Source organism: Gavialis gangeticus, unplaced genomic scaffold (genome assembly GCF_001723915.1).
Source record: "Gavialis gangeticus isolate Ggan-Ray unplaced genomic scaffold, GavGan_comp1, whole genome shotgun sequence".
NCBI lineage: Eukaryota > Metazoa > Chordata > Crocodylia > Gavialidae > Gavialis > Gavialis gangeticus.
In genome coordinates, this window is record NW_017729016.1 from 12,357,834 (window position 1) to 12,376,575 (window position 18,742).

Sequence of the window (18,742 nt, forward strand, 5' to 3'; positions counted from 1 at the left end):
CCAGTCAATGAAAATGTAAATTGAGGTAGTCAATGGGTGAGAGACAGGTAGGAGTGAGGGGCACCAGCATACCTGGGGGGGGAGGGGCTGTGGGTGGGGAGTGAGGGGCACTGGTAGGGCCAGGGGTCTGTGGGTAGGGAGTGAGGTGCAGCAGGGACAGAGGGCTGCAGCTTGGGAGTGAAGGGCACTGGCAGGGCCAGGGGGTCTGTGGGTTGGAAGTCAGGTGTCCCTCCTGCAGGTGTCCTCTTTTTTGGAATTGGAAATATGGTAACCCTAATTAAAAATCACTGTGAAATTCAAATTAAACCTAAATGTATTTTAATATTTTATAAAGATAAGACAATTTAAATCACTTATCAAAGGCGGGTCCTAAATCTTAAATGGAATTTCTGAAGAGACCCAATGAATTCTATGTGATAATAATGGTGAAGACAATCTGAAATCCTATTATAATAATTACTTGGGTATGTTCTGTCCTCCCTCTGGTCATGGAGAGAACAAGTGTTACTCACTAGAGTCAAAAGCAAGCAGAAGGGCCTGAATTTGTTGAGTTCAGTGACTTACATCCCTGATAAAAAAAAGACTTTAGGACATTCAGTGGCAAGTGCACTGGCATTGATAAGCTTTCTGTTTTCTAGTGAAGAAAGTGTTTTTATGTTACTAGCCAGTGCTTTTACATAAGTGCATACGTGCTTAACATTTAGTGGCTCCTACAGCTTCCAGTTTTACTGAGGCTTTGCCCAGGTGCTCATGGACAGATCTGATTATAGGGATTCAAGGGTGAAGAGATACAAGGTTGAAGTTACAGTAGGTTTCAGGCCACATACTGGAAAGTATCATCAGTGATGCCCAAAACTGAAATGGTTAAATGATAATAATGGAAAAGGAAACAGGAGACATCCCTACTTACTTGCTCAACTGCCTGTTCATAATGCCTAAAGTTTTCCAGTTCCCGCTTGGTCCTTTCACTTAGCTGCTGGAAAATCTGCTTTCGCCAAGCCGCTGTCTGGGCTGGAGTGATTGACAGAGAAAGGGACTGCACAGAAGACGACAAACCTAGAGCACAGCCAAAAACAGCACAGCCAAGTGAACTCTGAGTGCAATTCTCTGAAGTACCAGACACTTGAGGGAATACAATTTGTTGCTTTAAACACAATGGATTCAAGCAGTCCCGGGGGTAACATTGCCTTTACAACACCTTCAGTGGAGTTATAACAGGGACCTTGAGAATACCATAAATGGTGTATAGAAATATTGATCAAAGGACTGTATAATCATCTAAAAAAATACTACCCACATAATACCCATAGAGTGGAATATACATCCTATGGGTTCTTCCATTGAATTGAGAGGAGAACCAGCATACAAGACACACTGAGGTGTTTTTAAATCTTGGGAAGCGACAGACTGAGTAAATTCTGGCAACCAGTTTATTTGAAAACACGGATGTACTTCCGTTCTTTCAGAGCTTCATGTTCTGACCCTCACAAGGTTGGGTTCTTATTTATAATCCACCTCTAGCCATAGCAAACATTTACAATGATAAATACTCTTCTCTGTCAAATTAACACACTGCTGAAGTTTAATTAAAACTAGTAGAGTTATGCTATAGCATTTGTATTGTGAAGGGAATGTGTTTAAATTGCTTTTGATTTATAGGAAGATTGCAGTGCCGTTGTAAGGGCACTTTATGCCCAAAAGATTGTCCAACATCTTTTCCAACCAAATGGAAAAGTGAGCACCAATTCCCCTAGTAGAAGTGAGCACCAATTCCCCCCCTCCCTTTGACTCTTTTTAATTTTTATTCAATTATACAATGACACCATTTTGTTCTAAGCTCCCAGAAGGAACTAATGGACTCCCAAAACATCAAAAAAGTGATTATTTTGTGCATAATATTTCTGGCAAATGTGCCAAAATTGATATGTGTAGTAGGAAGTGCATTCATCTCATGCACAAAAGGTAACAAATAACTAGTACAAGGGTGATCTCTCACCTTATTTTTTTAAATGCCCAGTATTTTATTATAATTGTCTCTCTTACGGCATCACAAATAGGCCCAAATTGTGGATCAGGACCCCACCATGAGGAACTGAAAGTACCTGGCTGAATAGTGAACCATTTCAGCGGGCTGTGCAGATCCACCAGGCAGCCTCCACCGGATACCCATGCCCAAAACGGGTGCTCATCAGTTCCATAGGGCTCTTCAATGCCAGCTGGGAACAAGCCAAGGGAAGATACGCTGGATGTTTCTCTGAAGGCGCTGGCAGTGAGGACTGGGTTTTTATGGGCCTCCTTTAAATCAATGTTTGTCCACTGCAGTTCTGCTGGATGGGTATCCTGGTCCACAGAAGACTCAGGCTTTTCAAGACCAGCTTTCTCACTACTGCCTGAAGTAGAATTAGCTTCTTCCTGAGCAGAATCCAGAGGATCCACAGCCACATGTGCACCCACATCTTTCTGTGCATCTGTGCTGTTCTCATGGCTGCTGACAGCAGCTCTGGAAAGGGGAGCATTGGCATGATTTGGAGGCACGTGTGGGCTCTCGGTATCGGAGGAAATGTCTCCATCATTCTGAATGATTGAGTTTGCTTGGTCCCTAACTTCGTCACTAAAAAAACAGCCAGCACTGGGGAACAAAGAGACAAATAACTAATTGGCCATCATTCACAGCACTGTTAGCTAGCACAGCTCCAGAGACAGACAGAAACTACTCAGGTTTCAGAACTCCAAGGCTCACTTCCATCCCCCAGGGAAGAAAGTACAACACATGGTCTGCAGAAATAACCCAAAATATCAGACTCCATCTTACAGTCACCGTCTTTCTGGCCAAGAGACACCAAGCAGGACTGTCTAGAGTCTGTCAATGCTGCGGCTTTCCTCTCAGCTGGAGATGTTTCTACATAGCTACACTAACTCTTAGTGCATAGTGGAAGACTTATGCAACATTCCCAGTCTCATGGCAGACAGGCCAACACTTGGCAAGGAGCCATTCACTTATCCTTTTTGGGAAGGAAAGTGGCAAGATGCTGTGACAGCAATGGTGAGACAGATAATCAACAAGTGGACACGATACCTTCAGGATAGCCCTCTGTAGTTCTTGCCTCTGTAAAATCCTAGGTCTCCTCACTTTCCTAGAAGGCTGCACCATACTCCCATGTGAGAACATCAGCTCTTACTTCAAACTGACATTTGCTATTCACTGTACTTTTTAATCGAAGGAATATAAATGTACTTTGGCATATAATGGCAGGAGAATCCAAGTCTAGGGTTTGCTCCAGGTTACAGTGAGGGGCCACCCTGTCCTCTGTATTCACAGAAATACCTCCTGGACTCTGTCAGCATCATAATCCCCTGATCACAGAGTTCAGAGCATTTAGGTACTTTATTCAGTACCTGAGCAGACTAGTTGAGCTGCCAGTCTGAGATCTGTCACACTCTCTGCCAGATACAATTGCCTTCCATGTCTTCCCACTTAGCTCACTCGTTGTGACACCTTGGCGGAAATAAATTGCTCGATCATCACAGGCGATTCCCCAGACCTATGGGAAAAAGAGGCTTTGAAGGAAGTGTCATTGTGTGCTAAATGAGTAATGGAATAGCATGCAGATAGGCATCATGTTAAAAAAGGAGCCTTGAGGAAGGGACAATTCAGGCAAGAGCTTACCTGAATCCAGAGTTTATCTTTTGAGTTTCTCTCTAGGGCTAGTATTTGAGGTGTGGTGCACAGCTTCTGTGTACTGTTAATGTTAACTCAAATACGATGCACAAGAGACAGATCCACCAAATGCTTTCTCATTGCAAACTCATGGGATTTCATTCAGCTTTGGGTGCTTTATTAGTGGGTCGGGTATTTGGGCCTTTTGCTTATTGTAGGCTGTATTTTGGCTTCAAGTTTTTCCTGTGCTGAGCCCTGTGCATGCCCAGAAGAGGCAGTACATTACTTCAGCCCAGCTTGCCTGACATCTGTAAAGATTGGACGCTTTAGTAGGGCTTTTATGGCACTTTTATCTAATAGTTGATTAAATCAGCTTTAGTTAAAAGTGCCAAAAAGCCCCACTGAAGCGCATGAGCTTTACAGATGTTGCAGAGGCAGGTTGAAGTAACACATTGCTTCTTCAGGTAAAGTGTGGTTTTGGGGGTGGGGAGGTGGGAGGAGGTTTGTTTTGCTTTTTTTAACATCTGCAAGTAGCCTAATTGCACAGCAGGAATCCAGGCACGTACAACTACTAAGATGTCTTACCTGGTCATTTAAGCCTACGTTTACCATCATCATTTCACCAACCATTTCAATCCAACTGGTGCCACATGGATTGTGTGAGTTTACCCCTCTCCTGAACCACACCTGTAATAAATGAAATTAAAGTTTGGATATGCCCTACCTACAGGGAGGAACTTAGGGTTAAAGAAGTGGTTGGGAGTCAAGGCTCTTGGGTCTTATTCTCTTACCACATGGCCTTGGGCTTATCTCTTTGCTTTAGTTTTCCTATCAGTTAAGTGGGGATAATACTGTAATCCTTAATCACCTTTGCAAAGTGTACTGTGGCAGTCTTATTAATACTTATAAGAGTGAATAATGTCCTTTACACAGCACAAGACCATGCAACTGAAGAATGGGTACAATTGTTAGACTTGCCCCTGGAGTACCTGACTATACACTTTAAAGGCACCAACTCAACTCCAAACTGAGAATGTCCCTGGACCCCCAGGCCTGTGCTTTTATCTGCCTTCTGCCACTTGAAGCACATACTAGTGTGCATGTCAAACATGGCTGTTAGCTGTAGCTTGTAAGGCTTAGATTTTCAGTGGGGCCTAAGAGACTTGGATAGATAGATAGGTGCTTAATTCCCTTAGGTTCCTTTCAAAATCCTAGCTACAGTTTTTACCATCTCACCTTATCAAAAGCTACCCTTTGCTAATTTACATACTAAAGGACTTGGCTATGAATAAAGGAGAGGATGCCAGATTTTTCATTTGCACTATGGTCCCTTTGCACCATTCTGCCAGTACCATGGCAGTTTTTCAGAAGTAAATGCCATGCCTGCCAGGTTTAGTGCCCCTTTAGAGTGCCTTCAGAGTGTAAAAGGCTTACATTATGGTATAAATAAGCAACAAGCCCATCCTGCTTAGAACTCTTCTCAGAAGTTAGAGGGCAAGTAGTCTCTGAGAGTCATCTAGTTAGTTTCTGAGAAAATTTTAGTTTCTTTGGCACACTGGGAAATTACTCTCTTACAGCCCAACCATACGTGCCTAAAAGGCTCTTAATTAATGTCTCTGCTTTCAAGTCCCCCTTTCCCTACATTTTTCAGTCATTTCTTAGGCTCTGATGTAATAAAATGTCTATCAGAATAACAGCAGGGTTTTTACAATAATCAAAACATACAATAAATTTAATCTCCTGTTAGAGTAACTATATAATTCTTTCCAAAACAAATCTGACTAAAGGTTTCTGTACACAGGAAAGTTTTCTAGTTATGCCATTATAATTAAAATGGAATAATTAAATTGGTACAGCTATACCAGTTTAAGTCTAAGTCCTGCAAATTCAACATTTATTGTGGAACAGTTTTAAGAATTCTGCAAAAATGCAAGTTAAACCAGAGAAAGGCTCTCTAACTCTCTTCAGGGAGTATTATACCAGAACAACTCTAACATTTAAAATTTACTTTTTTCTTATCACAGAATAACTTATTCTTATATACAAGCCCCAGAAATTCTCATGTTTACTGTTAAACTAATAAAATTATCCAGCAATCCTGGAAACTACTATGTCACAATAAGAACTGCTGATAATTACAGCAGTCTTAGTGTTTGGAATCAAACAAAGATTTTTTTTTGCAAGTAGACTGGAGATTTGTTGCTAGTCAGATTCATAGTACAGTGTAGGTAGAGGGGGTTGATTGTAATCAGCACAAAAGATAATCTGGGACATCACTCTGAAACTTGAAGTTGCAGGCGCACTAAGCTTGCATCCACCCATGCACACTAAGGCTGTTTGAGACTCCAAGACTGAAGTGTAATGATGGTAGTAGTAGTGGTGGTGGTGGTGGTGGTGTAAAGCAGAGATTGACAACTGCCCAACTGAATCCATTCACTGCTCTTTGACTTGAGTATGGCTCACTGTTTGTAGCTCTGCCTTGACCTATGCCAGCACCCTATTTAGTTAGAACGTGTTCCTGTACTAGCAAGTGGCTCAGCAGCATCTCAAAAACACAAACATTAGGGTTACTTGGCTGTTCAGCCAGAAAGAACTGTGTAGCATCCCTTCACCTTTGGAGGAAACACTCGGACTCCCCCAGGACAGTAAAGGACTCCACATTACAGATGTTCCTAAGTGTGCCTATATCAGGAAAGAGAACCAAGAACACAGCTCTTACTTTTCTGTCTTTGGTAACAGCCCACACCACATTTACTCCCACAGAGACATGCATGATCCCATTTTCAGAGCCTGGGGATTCCACAACTGTCCAAGAAATTCCTGCAAAGACACAGAACAGAGAGTCCTTGTACGTTGGATTCTTGTTACGATCTCTAGAAACCAGAGCGCTTTTTTTGTATGACAAGACAGAACTTTACCACGAGGGTTATTTCTGTCAATTCCCTCTCTCACAATAGCTTGTCCTTCCCAAAGAGTTGCCCATAAGAGGTCATATGGTCCACAGCTGATCTGTACTACTTCGCCGGGGGTGGCTACTAAGGACCACAAGGAGCCTTCTGGATTGTGGTGGCAAACATCTTCTCTGTACCATACCTAGACAAACACAAAAAGCTTTAGAAAAATGCTGTTGCAACACAAACAATCACAACCTTTAGGACAAACATGCAGTGGTATGGAGAGTGGCCCTTCTTCAACCACCTCTCATTTGACTGCATTTGCTCTTTCCCCCTTTAAATGGCATTTGCTGATGCAGATTACACAGCTGTAAACGATTTTCCTGTGTGCTCAGGGAGGAGACTTCTATAGCGTAGCTTTTATGATGCAAGCCAAGTTGGAGCAGGCACATGATCTGTTGCCACAAGATCCCTATGTGTTTCAACATTTAAAGCACATAAATGGGCTTCAGACACATTGAATAAATTAAGCTAAGTCTCCTTCTTTAGGAGAAAGTACATCATTCATATGAAGACAACATGCTCAGGTTATTATTGGACAATTTGATTAAGCATACAGAACTGCTCACTGGGTGACACAGTTTGGATAGGAGTCAAGACCCCATCACATATGTAGCCTTTGATGGTGTCCAGTCCAAACACAGTCCAATTTATCCACACCAGAGAGAAGGTGTCACTTTGGGGTTCTGTACTTGCTACCCCTCACCATGTCTACATGTTTTCTTCTTTAGCATACATCTGTAGCAGGAAGGTTCAGCATGAAAAGCATCCTTTGATCTATGCATATTCCTCTTTGTGGCGGATAATGAGCACAGCCTTCTTACATTCATGAACATTTTAATTTTGTAGAAATCAATGCACATCTATACCATAATGCTTTGAAAGAGCTAGCTTGGGTATCCTGGCAAAGCACTATATTGGTGTTGTGTAGATATATATTTTATAACTAAAACTATAAGTCTAAGGCAGGGAGCTAAACTGAGGCATCCAGGGTTTGAAGCAAGTCATCGAAGGCTACAGAGCCAATTGGTAGTAAAGTGGGCACAGAATCCAGAAGCATCTGTTATAACCACTTGATTATAATCTCTTCCAGTACCATAACTACTAGGGCAGGGCAACTGCCCCCCCGTGCTGACTTGGTGGGGCATGAAAAAACTTGCGATCATGCCAGCAGCATGGCAGCAACTGGAAGTTGCCACTGCCCCTATGCCTGGCTGTGTTGCTATGCTGCTGCTCACTTCTACCATGTAAAGCTATTTCTAGGCCTGAGAATCACATGATAGGACCAGTCCAAGGACAGAAAGAGGGTAGCTGAGATTACACCATAAGAATGAAATAAGAAAAGCAGAGCAAGATTCTTACAACACTGGGAAGGATTCAAGAGGCTTATGGAAACAATGCCAGTTGCTGAGAATTTTGGCCTGGAATATTTAATTAAAGGTTTTATAGGGTTAGATTCCAAGGATAGCTCACTGCCAGCTCAGGAGGATTTAATCCCTTCAGCAAATTTAACTTGTCCCTCTGGCATTCTTGAAAACAATAAGGGAGCCAGCCCTTGAGGAACTATCTAGATTGAAGGAGAAAAGTGCTTATTTAAATCAAATTAGCTAATGTGACTTAAAACCCTGTGAAGGGGCGGACTACCCCCTGTGTTGGACTGTTTTAAAGTAAAGGGTTATTTTAAATGACACCTTGTGCAAGATGCATCCTTTTCCTTTACACTTTGCATTACATATTTAGAAAGTACGCTGTGTAGGCCAGGGACTGTCTCATTATGTTTGTACAGTAACTGGCATAAGAGAGTGCCTTCTCATTTGGCTCATAGGTGCTTACCTTAATCAATATGATAAATAATGTAACTTAAATCAACTCAGTTAAAAAGATGCGAAAAGTTGCCTGGTCACTCATTGTGGATTAAACTGGGTTTATTTTGGTGTGGTTTAAGCCAGTTTGGACAAAGAGAAGCTAAACCAAAATAAGTTTCTCCTTAGGGTCCTGTCACTCCTCATCCTCCTTTCCAGATCCTACCCTTCCACTTCAAACAATTTCAGAGCAGTGGCACTCAACCTTCTGGCCCCTGGGCTGGATGAGTGGTGCAGAGTCAGTCCATGGGCTGGATTCATTGTGGGGTTGGTGCAGGAGGCTGGCTCCAATCTAGCCATGTGCAAACCTAATCCCACACTGCCCCAATCCAGCTGCATACCACCCCATCTCATGCTGCTTCAATCCCATGCTAGCCCAATCTGCCCATGCGCTGCCCTGATCTCACACCACCCTGATTCTATAGCACCGTGATCCACCCACACGCTGCCCTGATCCTGTGCCACTGCCCCAATCTGCCTATGCACCCCCACATCCTGCACTACCTTGCTCTGGCTGCAGGCCAGCCCATGTCTTGCTGCCTTAATCCCATATGAGCCTGATCCAGTCACATGCCACCCTGATCCCACAATGCTTTGTGCACTACCATAATCCTGAGCCATTATGATTGTGCTCTGACCTGGGGCAGCATGTGGACAGATCAATCTCACCATGTGCTGCCCCAATCCCATGCTGGCTTTGACTATGGTGGGACAACTCATGGTGTAAAACAGGGCAGCCCAACCTGTAGTATGGGTGTCACAGGTGGCATGAGCAGTCTCTGTGTGTGGCATACAGCAGATTGAAGAGGGGACATACAGCACAGTGACAGATAGGCAAGAGAACAAAAACCGCAGAGTCAGGCCAGGCAAGGAGCAGAGAGTAGAGCCGCAGACTGGGTAAGGGAAAAGGATTGGAGTGGCACTCAGGAAGGGTGTGGAGCTAATTTTTGGCACCCCTGCCATAAAGGTTAATACTTACTGGTGTAAAGTAAAGTACTGTTCAACACAAGCAAAAGGACTAAAAAACACCTACTCTGAACACCTTCAAGAGAAATTTGGATGTTTATCTTGCTGGGATCCTATGACCCCTGCTGACTTCCTGCTCCTGGGGAAGGGGCTGGACTCGATGATCTTCCGAGGTCCCTTCCAGCCCTAAAGTCTATGAAAATTTTGCCCTTTTTGCTGGTTTAGTTTAACATTCAGAAGCAACTTTTTCCTATGAGATAACACTAATGAACTCTCCCTCTTTAGTTTTAATTTAGCTGAATCATTCAGCAGCCTGTCGCATCTTCTATCCCTCAGTCAGATATGCAATCAGCACAGATCCTGACAAGCATGTGATAGCAATGTGACAGAGCATCTGTCTGGGTTCAAATCCTGGAGTTCTTAGCCTCCTACACAATGATGACTTAAATACAAAATAGAAGAACACACATGAAAAAGATTATACCCTTCCTTGTAAAGAAACTGCCCAGACTGATAAACGGCCAGCAGGCTCATCAGTGATTTCCCATCCTCCAATGGAGATATCATTGAAAGGGTCTGGCAGCTGATGGGGATCTTCAAGGGATATAATCTATAGCAAAAAAAAGGAGTTAGAGAAAAGGAAGAAGAGGTAATACCACATATTGTACCTGCAGGGAAATGAGCAACTTAGCTCAGTTGACCGCTGGTCAAATGGTTGGGCATGGAGGACAGTCTAACTGATCTCCTCCTCTTACCCAAAGCTCCATCCTTCAGGCAAGGGAAAGACATACTGGTGGAGAAGCATGGAGGAAACTTTCACTCCTACTGCTGCAAAATACCTATTCTTTGGCTCTACAGAGGACAATCAAATCTGAGACCTGGGACAAGCAGACAGAAATACCCTTCCCCTCCAGACCTATATGGGCATACATAAGACTGGGCAATTGCCTGCATCTAAGTTATAGACCCAACTATGCAGACAGTTCTTAGCCTTTAATATTAAAAAGTTTGGCAGATAGTGCTGGGATTTGCAGAGGAGCTAAGAGTTAGATATATAAATCCCACTGAATTTCTACAGGATTTGGACACTGAATAATCCCAGCCTTGAAATTATAATGCTAGCAAGAGGTGTTGCATTTGCAGCTGTGGCGTCCAAGGTCCTGTCTTTTCTTCCCACAGCATATAAGCAGTGACAGAAGTGTAGACTTGCCCGCTTTCATGTCATCATTTTCTTCATACACCACTTAAGATAATAAGTACATTAAAAAAAAAGATAGAGACCTTTGCCCAAGTGTCTCGTGACTTATATCTCCTGTATCTGATCCATCTTCTGCGTCGGACACAGGAATTCCATTTCTTATCCTTTGTGTAGGTAGCTGGAAAGTCTATTGCATATGTCCAACCCTTTGAACAGAGGTTTACTTTCATAAAGATCAGGAGTGGAGGAACACATTAAATAACATCTCAGAACATTTCTACAAAAGAATCTCTCCTACAAATGTAATACAAATTACTGTGCATGTAGCTTTGATCAGTGGATTTCTTAATTCTGTATCAGTTAATGACTCTACAGATATAGACTGCATTTCAAATACCCCATCATATACATACAAAACCAGTGAGCACTTTATTTTTGCTGTAATAAAAATGTTACAGTAAATAGTAACGGCATCCAACTGCTCACATTTTAGTGCAAGCTCCAAACCTACTGAAGTTAATGGAGATTTCTTTGGGCTTTAAAGTCTTCTACAATACCCCACCAGTGCTATACTGCAGGCAAGCTACTTCCCAGAAAAAAAGTAGCTAGGGGAGGATAAGAAATGCCTTTTACTTTAATAGGATGTGGATTCCCAGAATGGATCCCTTGCCGGTATTGTTCACCTACCCCTTTCTCTGTTGGTTCCCCTCCAATATTTTCATCCACATACCAGTCAGACTCCCACTCCCAGTGTGGCGAGGGCAGTGTGAAACTGTCAAGTTGCTGATGTTTTAGCCCGCTTACATCACTCCATTGCCAGCGATCACTGGGCATTAATTTCTCACAGAAGCCACCAACTGGATTCCAACGCTGCCAAGAGAAGAAAGGAACAACGATATGCAGTGCCTTCAAGGTTGTGCTGCCTTGTTAGATTGCAGACAGAGCCTCAGAGGTCTTCAGTGGTGTATCTATCTTATTCTGCACCAGCAAAAGGGTGTTGTTTGACATCCTACCTCTTTCTTGTTCCCTGAACACAACAAATCTTTTACTGCTATAATTGCACACAGGATCACAGGAACATAGGGCTGGAAGGGACCTCACAAGGCCATCTAGTCCAGCTCCCTGCTCAAGGCAGGATCATCCTGACTAAACCATCGCAGTCATGTCATGATTTTTGCTAACGCAGTTAGGGCCATTAGGGATGTGTTTTTTAGTTGCCATGTTGACACAACTTTATAACGCAGAGCACACAACACTGTTACTCTCAGTCATAATGAAATAGCTATCGCTATTCCTTGGATGGGTGCATCACATCTTATGGAACAAAGATCAAAGTGTATTCATAAAGTATTATCTATACCTGCTGGACACCAAGCTAAATTGCACTACACATTTATTTTCCCCTTCCGCCACTATTCATGGTCTGGTTGCTATGACTCTTTTTGTTTGTTTTCATAAAAAACTTCCTTTTCTGTTCTCCAATTTCTATTTTTCATGGTTTTAAACTAATTTGTAACCAAATGTTCCTTTCACATTTACATTCACAGTTGAGACAAGAAGATAAAAAGTTATGGTTTTTTAACCAATAACATGTTTCATGGGAAAAGGACCATTCTAAAAAGGAGTGTGTAATTAAACAATATATAAAAATGAGCCCAGGAAAATATTTAAATACCTTCCAGTATTTAAATACAAACATAGTCTATATTTATCCATCCATCCTTCAGAAAACAAAAGAAATATGCAGGAAATAATCTTTCAATTTCAGCTTTGAAATGACTTTTACCATGTATATGAGAGTTTTTGGTTTTGTTCATTTTTTAAAATTGTTTTTCTTTACAATGCAATTATAAAGGAAAATGTCGATGCTCCTTTTATAGAGAAGCTGATAGTATGTGACGAGTAACAGCATTCTATATTTTTTTAAGAACTATATAATGGAAAATAGCCTCCTATAGAATTTAAATCAACAGGAATAACATTTGCTAAAAAGCTATATAGGCTTTGTTGTTGTGAAGTGATATGGCATCAGTTTTTGGTCAGCGATGGGATCAGGTGATTCTGTCTGCAGTGGCTGGTGTTCAAGAGCACCTTGTTTGCAAGTGATGTGAAGATTAAGTTTTCCCGCTGGGGGACAGGGAGATATTTAGGAATGTGATCCTCTGCTGAGAATTAAACCATCAAAGGAATAGCCTGCTATTTGCTGTGAAACAGTTCTTCAGAGGATTGAAGTATGGATTAAAAATAAATCAACCAGTGACTGCTCAGGATGGTTTGTAGGACACAGAGAAGGCAGGGATCCAGCAGAAGCTTGCCTGTCTTCCCCATTCAGTCTGAACACCAAATATGGCAACTTCTTATGCTTCTTTTTTGAATTCTCTCACATTTACCATACTGCATTGCAAACAACTTTATTACTGGAAAACCGATCAATACGGACAACTGAATTCTGATCTTACTGCTAACCCTGCCTGAAGAATTCATGGGAGTTTTTGCAGGTAGGCTCGTGACTTACACACCTGATTTTCATAGGTTTCCTCCTGGTATCTAATAGGAACATCAGTTGAGAATACATAGGTGTAGACCTGGTGATCACAAGCTATTCCCCAACAGCACTGTTTGACCGCAGAGACCCGTTTGAACTCCAGCTGCCCATCTTTGCAGAGTTCCCAGTACTGGCCTGTTGTGGCAAGAGTGTACACCCTCCCAAATATATCAACTGCCCACAAGAGGGAGTTTGGCATCGCCATGGCTGAAAGACAAAGAAAGACATTAGCATAGAGGACCCTTATAAAAGGAGGGCTTGAGCTCCAACTTCCAAGTCTGAACAGTCCTGAACTCTGGGATGGTTCAAACCTGGACTCTGAACTGAACAACCTTGGTTATCTCCAAGTACATCAAATTCAAATGTTTTGAGGGAGCCTATGGTGGTCAGGCACCCAAATCCCATTGGCTTTGTGACTGCTGGTACCTTACTACCTTTGGCTCCTTTGAAAATCTCAGCGGAGAACTTTGTCAGTGAAGAGGGATCCATTCTTTGATACAAATAGCAGCCAGAGTGTCCAGCTGAGGGGGGAAGTCAAAGGGCCTTGGCACATTGATAAAGGAGCCTGCAAGAGCCGCACTGCTACTGCTTCCTTGCTAAACACAGGCCTTCACACTTCAGAGTGACACATTTTCCCCAGCCATACTATATGTCTGGCCCCACAAATTCATGGGGCCACCTCATCAGCTCCCTCTTGCTTAATGGCCTAGATGACCAGGTCAGCTCAGAAGGAGAAAGCTAAATGGGAAAGCTGACTGTGGGATGTATTTTCAGTCCATGATAGTCTTGTGACTCTGGGCAAATCCCTCTGGATTTGACCTGTTGTCCTATATGGGTTTATGCCTATACTCACAGAATTCAATTAGACTAGCGCATTTTATGAGCACCAAGTCCTTTTTTTTGGTATGCTGTGCACTTCCTACCAGTGGAACAGTAACAGAGGCGTGTTCAGGATCACTCATTATGTGGGACAGCCACTTGGGTGTATTTTCAACTTTTTTTTAAAACTGTGTGATATGCAGCCCATGTAGCCAGAGGCCAAGAAGGGAAAAGGACCAAATGCACAACAATGAGGAAGCACTGCCAGCATTCAACTATTCAACACACTACTTCTTTGTCTGTTAAGGGCAGCTTTGCTCTCACAGCATAGTCCTAAAGAAAGTAGCTTGCTTGCCTTTTCGCTGGTAATCAGCAGTGAAACAGAATAGCCAGTCTTTCTGACAGTGAACATAAAGTAACTGAGAGGGCAGAGAAAAGTAAGCCTGCATCAGAAAAGTAAGCGCATAGCATGTTCACTAGGAATTTCAGTCCATGATGTTCAGGCTTAGACTCTGAGATGTTGGGGACTTCAACTCCTAGAGGTCACTAAGAGCTGAGAGTGCCAAGCACTTTGCAGGAGTGAGTGGGTTGGACAAAGACCAATAGAAAAGTAAATGTGCCACAGGGAAGGAGATAGCAGCACAGAATGACCCCAACAACCAAGACAACATCTACCCCATCTTCTTGGGGATCTTAATTTGAGCTCCAGACCTTCCCCTTTGGTTGTAGCCTGCTCATCCCAACAGATCATGAGCTGAAGGCATTCAGAAAGACCATAGCAATGAGGGCCAAAAAATACTACAGATTTAAGAGAAGAATAATTTTACACTTAAAAATGCAAACGGGAAATTTAGGAGATGTCTTAATAGACTTCTGTCTGCACACAGGCAAGTCATTTCTCCTCCACACCTTAGTTTTCCCCTTGGTAAAATGGGAATTGCAACAGGCAACCTAGAGTTCCTGTTACTTCAAGGGAAGAAGTTGTAGCAGATAACCTCTGTTCAGCTGCCTGGATTGTAACTGCAAAGGAGGACACAGCAAGGAAGCACTGTTACCTAGGTGGAGAGCTGCACACTAAGTGAAAGGGGAACACTTGCAATCATTCAAGGGAACACTGCCCACAGCAAGGTTGCTGCAAGAGAGCAGGCAATTAGATGCAACAGCCAGGGTCCGATGCCCACAGCCCAAGTGGGCGAGGAGCCTGAGAAGGGCAAGATGTAGGTCCAGGGGCCCAAAGCCCTGGAGGGGTGAGACCAGGGCCAAGGACTCACAGCCTAGGGAGGCAAGAGCAGGCCTAGTGGCCCAAAGTTCCAGACAGTGAGACCAGGACTGACAGCCTCAAACTACGAAGTAGGCAAGATGAGCTGAAGCTCAGAAGTCAGATACAACACAGTGGGCAGGGACTAGAAGGCCCAGTGAGAAAAAGGAGCAGAGGCTGGGAAGGCTGAGGCCCCAATACAGGGGAAGTGACTAATCAGTAACATCTGTGAGGCACAGGCAGGACTGTAGGGGTGGCCAGAGGCCATGAACAGCCTGCAAGGCAGCAGGTGCCCTGGGGCATGCATGGGCCAGGATGGCCCACCAAGTGAGAAAACTGGATTGGGTCTGCTAGGGTCTGAGACGGATCCACTGGCAAGAAAACAGGGCAGGGCTTTCTCTAGGGCCTTCTGGCAGCTTCCCTTTCCAAAATTAACTAAGAACAGCAAGGCATGGCAGGCGGGAGTGAAGGGCAGGGACCCTAGAGCCAAAGCAGGACAGGAGCTGCATGGCCTTCAGGGGCTTCACAACCACCCCTAGAGTGCTAATCGTGTTACAGACAGAATTATATTTGTATCTCACAAAAGCTTGTGCAAGGCTAAATTATTATCTGTAAGGAACATACTATCTTTGAATAACAGGTACCATGGACAGTGTTGCTGTAAATGTAAGTACTTATTGCAAGTGGAAAGTGATAATGCATGAACCACTGGAAGAATGGGACCCAAAGAAAGGAGCTTTTCATAATTAGTTTTAAAAACACTGTAGTACAAACCACCTTTCTTAACAAAAGAAAATAGCAAGCATTTAACCCAAGTGAGTGTAAATACAACAACAAAAATAATCACCATTTCTCAAGTGTGTTGGTAGGATTCCATGAGTTTGGAGCCTAGGAATAAACCTGGATTACGGTTAAGTATTTGACTGGTCAAATATACTTAGTCAACTGACTGATCAAATACTGGTCCAGTATTTATTAGAAGAATAAAGAGAGACTTTAATCTTCAAGAGGTTAGACACCTATGCTTATTACAAAAAAATTTAGCTGTTATGAATCAATTAAATTAAATTCTAAAAGCTATAATAATTTATTACAAGTGACAGTTTTAGATAAGTATAACTGTGGATGGTATTAAAAACTGAACTTTTCTTCTCTTTGGCTTTTATCCCAGAAGCCCTGCTGCTAGCTAGTTTTGGCTCCTCCCTCAGTACAGCATAGCTATTGCAGCCCCAGATGACTTAAAGTGGGGAAAGGAAAGGAGGCTGGAAAAGCTTAGGAGAGAGGAGCAGGCCACGGAAGGTACACAAATGAAGAGAGAGAGAGAGAGACAGAGACAGAGACAGAGTAAGTGAGTGAGTGTGTGTCTTCTGCAGAACTGGGGGGGCAAGGAACTCTCATTCCTGTCCTTGCTAATAGATGACAACATGATGCAATAAGAAAGGTAGACCACTACCTACCCAAGGGCTTTCTTGGCTTTGCCTGTTATTTGACTGGGCAAATATTCCACAATCAACTAACATTATTCAACTGGTCAACTGACTGGCTTGCCAATTCAGGATCTGGCCAACTCAATGAAGATATCTGCCAAGAGCACATCATCCATTAAAGAAATGGGATGCAAAGAGGACAAACACACCTCTTCATACAGTACAGACATTAATCCACATATGGGCCTCTCTTTGCAAGACTACGATCAAGAAAGATAGAACAGAGATTGAAAAGGTTCAGAATGTGGCAATGAAAGAGTTTAGCTTTGCAATGGGAATACAGAAGATCATCATGTTACTTATAGCTGGAAGAAGAGTTCGATAGGACCAGACTGAGATCTAAACAGATAGTGAGGAAAAGGGAAAATGATCTATACTTGTTTACTCTTTCTATATAAAGCAATGAAAAACAGAAAGGCAACAAGTGTAAATCCAAATGAACAATAGACAAGTGTTAAAAGTAATTTATGCATATAGGACCTGAAGCCACTTTTGAAAATGGGACTGTGCATTTGCACAGCCTATGTCATTCACTGTGGCAGAAAGAGGAATACTGCCAGATTTTCAATGGCGCCCAGCACCTGCAGCACACATTTATTTCAGTAACTCTGAAGAACAAAAAAATATCAATGTTGTCCAAATCCCCTCCCACTCGTTAGGGCAACTGGATAATTTTAAACCATAAATGTGCACAGATACTTACATTAAGATATGTACAATTTCCTGCTACATGGTATAACGTGATTGCTAGAACAGTCAAGAAAATACTGACCCCCCTTTCTACAAGACTGAAAAAATCATTGGGTTCTTCATAGAGGGCTCTGTTTCTCTCTTCAGGTGTGGGTGGTTTCTGGAGGCAGGACACGTGATGAGACTGTCCCCGTGTTGTGCCCCTATGGAAATTCTTCAGTTTCAGGGTAAACTCGTAAATCTTTCATTCCTTCCAGATAAACATACTTGGCCAGCTTTTATAGTACTAACAGAAAAGGGCTTCAGCATAATGGACTTGCTTAAGGCCCTTTCATTCAAACGGATCTTAAACCACTCTGCAAACTGTACATAACGTGGTATGCAAGTCAGGTATGCAGGTTGTAGCCGGAATGGCCTAGAGGAAAAAGCAATCAGGGCTCATGGACAGAGGTGATAACTTTTATTAGACCAACAAGATTTTTGCAAAAAAATGTTCTGCAAATGTTAAAGAATGGTTTTTTTTGCAAAAATCTTGTTGGTCTAATAAAAGATATTACCTCTGTCCATGGGCCCCGATTGCTTTTTACATAACATAAGAGCATTCATTTGCCTGTTATGGAAGGGGAGCTGCTTCCTGGGTGGAAACAAGGCCTCCCTACTGCACTGGTTATTCAGCCTCACTAACTCAGGGTCCCCCGAATCCCAAATGCTGGAAACTCCAGCACAAACAGCACAGAGATCTTTCCTTTTGCAGCTGATGATGCGGACAAGATTTGTCTAGTAGGAAGGACAACAGCTCAGTAGCACTGCACTGCCTTCGCCTTGCAGATGTCAGCAGACGCTCCAGACGGCCCCTCTTCAAGGCTCCTTCCCCTCTGGAAAGTGAAAGGGATCAGCACCTGGCTCTCCTGGGCAGCGACAAGGAAAGCACTGCCTTGCCCCCGGGCGGACAAGGGAGGGCCGGGCATGCTCATGACCAGGGATCCTGGTTTTCTCCAATTAAAAAAAAATCCCCCCTTTTCGGTAAAAAAAAAAAAAGTAACTCCAAAACCACATTTTCCCCTGATTAAAGTGAAACACCACTAATCTATAGATCTATGTATAGTGTTTCATTTTAATTGTGGAAAAATGTGAATTTACTTTTTTTTTTAAACAGAAAAGGGGGGATTTTTTTTAAACCAGAGAAAACCAGGATCCCTGCTCAGGACTGAACAGTCCTCCCTGCGGATGTGCGGAGCAGAGGCTGCCCCACGGTGGAAGGGGGCACGCGGAGCAAGCGCAGGGCGATGCCCGGGGGCAAGGGGC

At 43.0% G+C, this 18,742-nt stretch overlaps 1 protein-coding gene across 1 annotated transcript in view; it reads right to left on the reverse strand.

Moving 5' to 3' along the window:
• The window catches only part of TECPR1 (tectonin beta-propeller repeat containing 1), a 43,771-nt gene that overhangs the window by 24,867 nt on the left and 162 nt on the right, over positions 1–18,742 (reverse strand). The window contains exons 2-11 of the mRNA XM_019512885.1: positions 13,158–13,390; positions 11,326–11,508; positions 10,722–10,844; positions 9,925–10,050; positions 6,577–6,751; positions 6,378–6,478; positions 4,244–4,345; positions 3,397–3,542; positions 2,103–2,629; positions 911–1,056 (exon numbers count right to left, since the gene is read on the reverse strand). Of these exons, the coding sequence (XP_019368430.1) occupies positions 911–1,056; positions 2,103–2,629; positions 3,397–3,542; positions 4,244–4,345; positions 6,378–6,478; positions 6,577–6,751; positions 9,925–10,050; positions 10,722–10,844; positions 11,326–11,508; positions 13,158–13,388 (1,860 nt within the window). The 5' untranslated portion in view covers positions 13,389–13,390. The remainder of the gene's footprint in view (positions 1–910; positions 1,057–2,102; positions 2,630–3,396; positions 3,543–4,243; positions 4,346–6,377; positions 6,479–6,576; positions 6,752–9,924; positions 10,051–10,721; positions 10,845–11,325; positions 11,509–13,157; positions 13,391–18,742) is intronic.